Source organism: Penaeus vannamei, chromosome 4 (genome assembly GCF_042767895.1).
Source record: "Penaeus vannamei isolate JL-2024 chromosome 4, ASM4276789v1, whole genome shotgun sequence".
Lineage (NCBI taxonomy): Eukaryota > Metazoa > Arthropoda > Malacostraca > Decapoda > Penaeidae > Penaeus > Penaeus vannamei.
This window is the reverse complement of record NC_091552.1, coordinates 52,422,391-52,429,890: the sequence shown is the minus strand read 5'-3', so window position 1 is coordinate 52,429,890 and position 7,500 is coordinate 52,422,391. Positions and strand designations below refer to the sequence as shown.

At 33.9% G+C, this 7,500-nt stretch overlaps 1 protein-coding gene across 4 annotated transcripts in view; it reads right to left on the bottom strand.

Moving 5' to 3' along the window:
- The window catches only part of LOC113806044 (selenoprotein N), a 16,144-nt gene that overhangs the window by 1,172 nt on the left and 7,472 nt on the right, over positions 1-7,500 (bottom strand). For 3 of the 4 annotated variants that reach the window (XM_027357153.2, XM_027357152.2, XM_070121241.1), the window contains exons 5-10: positions 6,821-6,916; positions 6,205-6,273; positions 5,885-6,036; positions 5,094-5,275; positions 4,452-4,661; positions 1-4,081 (exon numbers count right to left, since the gene is read on the bottom strand). The exon at positions 1-4,081 is cut by the window's left edge and continues 1,172 nt beyond it. In XM_027357153.2, the coding sequence (XP_027212954.2) occupies positions 4,557-4,661; positions 5,094-5,275; positions 5,885-6,036; positions 6,205-6,273; positions 6,821-6,916 (604 nt within the window). In that variant the 3' untranslated portion in view covers positions 1-4,081; positions 4,452-4,556. The remainder of the gene's footprint in view (positions 4,082-4,451; positions 4,662-5,093; positions 5,276-5,884; positions 6,037-6,204; positions 6,274-6,820; positions 6,917-7,500) is intronic. The other variant, XM_070121242.1, reaches the window with a different exon arrangement.

The window sequence follows — 7,500 nt, the reverse complement described above, 5'->3', positions numbered from 1 at the left end:
CTCTAGTTTTTCTAAAAGCATTTGGTCGAGGGTACATCAGAAGTGCAACAGAATGTTAGTAAGGCTTGCACGAGGTCATCAGCCAAAACACACCATTAGTTTTACTATTCCAGCTTCATAGTTTGCAAACCTTGCTAAACATCTGTTACAAAATCTGAATGTATACAATCTACTAATAAACTGCATCCCTGGGAAATAAAATAAGAATGAAGATAATTTTCTTAAAAAATAATAATAATATTAAAAAATTAAACAAAGTAAAACTAGTTTTAAAATCCAACTACACATAATAATGATATCCAGTTTGATCTTTAAGAAAAGTCAGTTTGTTGTTTTTTGTCATGAAAACAAATTATAATTATCATTATCACTGCTAACAAATTCAAGTACACAACTTTTCCATTTATGTAACAATTCAAAAATGTTTTATAATTGCATTCATCAGCTCAATATATATCTTTCTGAAACCACAATCACCAGATTAATAATGAAAAAAGAGCTTTGCAAGGAACCCTTCTTGAATAAGTGCAATTTTCCAAAGCTTGGCAGTACTGCTGATTAATTCATTAATTCACAAATCTAAAAAGTACTGTTTAACAAAACCATTTAGGAAATAACTAAAACAGCCTGAAGGTCCCTAATATATTGCTCCCCGAAATGACAGCATAACAACAAAATAATTTTAGCGGAAAAATAATTGATGAATAAAATAATAATTAATAAAAAAATAACTAATAAATAAATCATCAGTAAATAAATACAAATAATATATAAATAAAATTATAATGAATACATAAAATCTATTAATAAATAAAATTATAACAAATAAAAAAAATGTCAGTGGCATCAAAAATGTACCAGCAGTACTTCATAAGGAATACTTCTAATTGTACAATTGGTAAAATAATGTATCAGAGCCCTTTTCCATACTAGCTGCAGTTAACAGTACTTTTGAGTACATGAAATAACTTAAGGCAAATTTCAAAAACTGACGACTGGTTTGTTAAAACTGCGCGAGGCCCGACCCAATGAACATTCATTATACAGACATGCATATACATTGAAATAAATGCTTACTTATCAGTCTAGACATGCATATCTACCATAGTGATAGATGGATAGATGTATATATATCTAACAAATAGGTATGCATTTATTTCTGTGTATACATGTCTGTATATACGAATATTCTTTGGGTCAGGCCTCACACAATTTTAACAAACCAGCCGTGAATAACCAGCTGTCCTGCCCACTTTTGTTAACATTTGTCAATAAAAAAGAGTGCATGCATCAAATAAGCGCTAACTTTTAAAATATATCCCAATCATATTAAGTAACACTTATTATGAGAATACTTTGTCTAATGTTTCTGTTATTTCCCAGCAAAAATAAAGCTATATACTTAAAAGGAAATTATGCACAGAACTCTGAGAATAGAGTTTTCCATGAGAATATCTTATTGTTATTCAAAAGCTCGCAAAATTAGTTTTAGTAAGCTCTGTTACCCTTGAGTCTATATCCTCAAGAAGTAACTTTTTTCAAGCCATTTAGAGAATAAAGAAGCCCCTTAAGGAAACCGTTCTGAAGCTTGACAGGGGGATTCAGGTCAGGAGGTCAAAGATTTAGTGAAAACCAGTTTCTCACTCTTATGCAAATGCAGATTTATCCAAGTGAATATAAACTCCTGCACAGAAAAACTAGGCAGTATAGCAAGAGGATTACTCAGAGGCAGGCTGTTGTTGAGTGAGCCTTCTTTCAATAAGTATGAACACTTTACTGGAGTGAAAATAAAACACAATCTGACATCAATTACTGAAACTGGTCACAGAAGTACATGTACATCCACACAAATTTGTATGCATATGTAAGTAAATGCACATGTACAGCTACACAGAAAACTATCGTTAGGAGGGGTGTCAAAACATTCAATAACGAATAGAACCTTATGATATGGAAAGTTTGGTATTTTGGGTTTCAAATTTGTCTCGTTCTGATTCATGTCTCAGCCAGCCGTTCCAGAATTCATGTAGATTCACTGTGAGATGATGATTGTATTGCCATAAGGGATGGAGTATGCCTTGCAATATTCAGATAAGCCACACATACCCAAAAGTAGTTGTAAAATCAGGGATAACAATTTGGTAACATTAACTATATTGCAAAAAGTATTTTCTTGCGTCAAAATGTTTAGCATGATTTTCTAACAATATTTTTCTGTGCAGCTGTGCACTAATATAAGAGTGGTCTAAGGCAACCAATGATTGCAATTCTGTACAGATTATGTTGCTCAAAAATAGGATTTGCTACTTTTCATCAAGTCACTTTTTTATTTTGCTGTAACTTGGGAACCAAGTTACAACAAACATTTGATAGAGAAATTAAGATAGTTTCTATCTTAAAGTTAGACTGATTTCTTTCTTTTTTTTATTGATATCTTGTACCAATCCTATCACAGTTTTTAGTAAATCCAAATTTTGTTCGGTATATACCTTTGAAAGGCTTATGAATATGCCTCTAAGAGAAAAACTCCATAAATTTTGAAGTGGAATGTCTATATCAATAATATCATTTAACACTTTGACCCATCACCCCATCATCCTTGGGAATGGTCCCCGTAAGAAAAAAAAATCATATCATCATATAATTAAGCTCACTACAGTAACTTCCCTTTGCTGGGTGACTGCCATGTACATCATGGTGATATCCACTTGAGACAGTGGAAACATTAAAGTCACCACAACATGTTTAAAGAGTACCCACTGTATAAATGAGCATTAATGATAAATCACTTACATAAACAATAAAATACGCAGTTTCTGTATTTATCCATCTTGAGAAATTACCGGCATGCTATAATCACATCTAACACAAGGCTGACCAGAATCCATGCTCTCCACACAATCACAGTATAGTCTACTCTCTTCAAATAATTATCACCATTAATGTATGTGACAATTTCCGAGTACCTCCGAACCATGCATTGTTAAAAACGTGTGTTCAGGTACTCCACAAATAATTCAAAACTTAACTAAACTTTCCCTTTTTAGACCTTTTCATTTTATCACAGTACAATCAATGCCTAACTCTATGTCATGGTATGCTAAAATATCTTTACATCCTATATTAGCTTACAATTATCACCAGATAAATTTTGAAACAGAAAAATAAAATTTTCACAAAAAACAATGAGATGTACAGTCTACCTTAACATAACAGATTTATGGTAATAAACTTTTGTCCATAAACCCTGATTGTTTAAAGAATCATAAACTTTTTATACTGTAAATTTGTAAATATACTCTGAATCATCTGAATCCTTCTATTACCAGGACTTCTTCCCAAGCTCATATTGCACATTTATCGCTACAATCAGCTCTTCAATTACTGAGGTGAAGAGACACTTGGCAAGCTGATGAAATATCATGACAAGTTAGTGATGATACTTCTTTGACAAATGACAAGCTGCTGATGATGAATATAAGAAATTTAACAATGAAATATGAACATGTTGCTTAACATCACAAATCTATCCACCATCTCAGTAAAAGCAACTGAATATAGACCATTTTCCAATCACTGGGATACAAGTAGATACAATAATAAACATCTTGATAAGGCAGGGTCCCATAATGGACACAAAAATTTACTATCTGGATAAACTGCTTGAATTATTGTACTTTCAGGCCCTTGATCATTAACATTGGCTACACCTGGGTCTGTTATGCTGAAGGTGACGTGTACTTCAGTTACAAAAATTTCTACACATTACTTTTCATAGAAAAAAACGATCACGCAGGAGTTCAAGCAACCTTACGTGGGTCTCCTATTCTTGAAATATCTCCCTGAATTCCTGAAGCCCCTCTTTCAAGAACTTGTAATAAGTATAGACAGCTGGATCATAAAAACCTTCAGAAACCATAGTATCATTGAGCTCGGCTTCCAGAAGCTTGTTGGCATTTATGGCCGCAATGACATATCCTGAAGGATGCTGAATCAGCACTTGAACAGGGAAAACGTATGCATCGAGTGCAAGACTGGCTGCTAAAGAAATACCAGCCAAGGACTGATCCCGACTATATACCTGAAAAAATAAGGGAAGGACTGAGTCTTCAGAATCAAATGTAAATGCAAAACATTAACTGTGAGAAATAGGCTGTGAATCTGTTCCACAAAGTGATACTTCAAATCCATAATGGTGTAGAGCTGGAGACACAGAAATTACTTTTCATATTCTGTTGCTCTTCATTTGAACTTTGGTTTTGATTTACAGTGCAGGATAAAATAATGAAAAATAACTCTTTGAGTGTGTTTGTGGGTGAGTGAGTGTGCAAGTGTAAATCGCTTTTTTTGAAATAATAGATTATTATCAATATCACTATTACTTCTAACTACATTTTCCTATTTCAGACATGTCAGACAACATCCCCCTAAACAATAATGGATAAACTCACTTCCAATTCAGAGACAAGCGCCCATGAGGAGACAAAGCTGTCCTGAAGTATAGCTTGCACCACAGGAGAGGCCAGAGGACCCTCCCGCAGTGCCCTGCCTGACCCTCAGCACGACTGGTCCTCCAAAACACCCCACAAGACAAGTGTGTGCACTGGGCGATGTTCCTTACTACCCTTGACGAAAGCTTTAGTAAAGTTGTGGTACTCAACCTGTAAAGAAAAATAATATTTTTCAATAATTTCCCTTAAATGCATACATAGCTAATATTCAAATAAGACAAGTAATTCAGAAATAACACTAAACTGGCCGTATTTATATAGGGAGCCACTATGGCAAAGTGGTACCATATGTAGCTGGACACAAGTTAAGACCCCAAGCAAAGAGGGTTGAGCCCGGCTTTGGTCCAAGGTTAAGAAAGGTATCCAATCAGGGTACTCCCTGCCTGACTCATAAAAGGTTCCTGGAAAGAAGACCCCATCCTAGGCTTCTTTAGCAAGGGAGTTTGTGACATCATAACTAGTCATAAATAGTCTCAATATCAGCCAATTTTCTGTCAGATGAGTCTTTACGTCATCATCAGAAGGACAATAAAAAGACTGCATCAGTGTAAACAATACAAAATTACATTTCAGTGAACCTACTTGCTTATATCTATAAAGCTCCTTTTCTAGTAGATCATGAGCTTTTTCATGAGCGATTTCTTGGGACCACAGGAGGCTCCCTGGGTCCAACAAGCCCTCTGCCGACAGCTGCATTTGCTCAAGGCGAGTTATTGTCACTTCCATGTCTTCATCCTCATTAGGCCCTATCAGCCACTCTAGATCTGAAAATATATATTTTTTTATTATGTTAACTCATCCTATCTACTCATCATCCAATCAATTCATAGCCAAATGTTTTTGGTCTTAATCAAAAAATGTTTTCAAAACATAACAAATTAGAATGTAATGCTTTATGCACATAATGTTCACATGAAGAAATACCAATAAAATATTTTTTAAAGCACACTAGGACTTGCCAAATGAAGAAAATTTCCTCATAAACATAAACCCAATGGGGCCAAGAAATAACAGAAGCACACTTGTCCTTCTACTAGGGATATTAAGGTCTTTGACGAAGATGAAAATTTGAAATGTAGGAAAAATATGTTTTCCCCCCATGTCTTGGATTCCAGACAAGCCAATTATTGTTTTCTGAGAAATATGGTGAAAAATGGAAAGATTCTATGGGAAAACTAGCACTGAAGGAGCCATAAAACTTTTTACAGAGAGCATCCTCCATTGCCATGGGACAGGTACTATCCTGCATTTGGGAACACCCTCACCATGGTATTAGAGATACAATCTGGCATCTTTGAGCTTCAATATAAAACATATGGATGTATATAAGAGTACATATATAATTTGTCTATGTCACACTATCCAAAACCTACCCACATTCAGCTGCTGTTGAGTGGGAACCTCCATAACAAAATGCTGGACACTGTAATCTGTCATGTTAATAACCAGCCTTCCCATAAAAGCAGCTGGGGTGAACCAAAGGGGTCTCCTGGGAGGCGTATTTAACTGGTACTCTGCATGCAATCTGGTGGACAAAATGCATGATTTACAGTTTATTCCACTGGTATCCGATTTTCTCCAATACATTCTGACATGGGTATAAAAAATATGCCAAAATAAAGATCAACTATCATATCATTCCATATAAAAAGACATAAGGAGTTACTCTTACTTATCAATAACATCTTCTTACCTGAAAATGATATCTAAACTATCAAAATTCTTGGCTCTTAGTACAGCAGCAGCCCCGCGAGGTCCGTACCTACATTTACGGGAAGGCCCAATGACAATCAGTACATTCTGAACATTAACTTACACACTCATATATATAGCTAATTTTACTTTTAAAATATCTTAAAATAATGTATGGCTTTATATCAAATAGATTTAAGTAAAATTTCTTTACATTTTGAAGGTGAAAAAGTAAATTCATCCATTCTTCAAGTCATATATATAAAAGTTGAAATGACAAGTACGATTATCTAACAATTCTAATTAAAAAAACAATTATGACATTTAAGAGGTAACAGTAAACATTCCAATGCACAATGAAAATGTTTTTTTGAAACTCAAAGCATAAACAGTGCATGTACAGTAAAACATCCAAAGATCCGAGATTCTAAAATGTGCAGTTTCACTTTACTTCAGTCCAACTCACAAGAGCTCTCCTGTATGCAATCCTGTGTGGAAATTAATTCTCTGTATCTCCTTGGCAAGTATTCACACGGTTCTTCACTTCATTCAAAAGGAATTGACTCTACAACACAAACTTTATGAATGGTTTACTGTCTATGAATGAATCTGACTACCTGGACACCAAGAAGGGTTGTGGGTGAAAGAGAGACAACAAGGAGTACAGTAGCTCTTCTATGGGTCCTGATGGAGGAGGTGGAACATACTTATAGCTGCAACAGAACCACAGGAGAACTAAAATAGTCAGGTAGTATAAAGACATCTCGTAAGGGAGAAACGTAAGTGATGCATACACTGAAGAAAAAATTAAAGAAATACTTTTATTTAGTAATAAATCATTAGATGCATAATACATAGTTTAATAAAAAGAATATTTATCTAGAACCTAACATGCCTTTAAGACAGGGCCAAAAAAGGTTTTCATAAGTTCATATTAGCTAATACCTACATATGGCCCAGAAATTACAAATACTCAAATATAGTCAACTATCTATTAAAAAAATGTTGACCTCTACATAGAGTTAATAAAAACACAGACATGTCTATCATAGAATTAACACATTTATCTATCATCTACAAGAAATTATACAAACTTGAAAGTACAGAAAAATAAAGATATCATAATGGTAATTATACAACTGATACATCAAAGTCACATTAATTAAAATCAATTAAAATTATATCACTCAATAATGGTACCATTTTACATCATTTCAACAGTCACTCTATTGAACCATGCTTATGAAAAGAAAGAAACTAAAATATATTTGCATAATCATTATTTTTATTAAAAAAA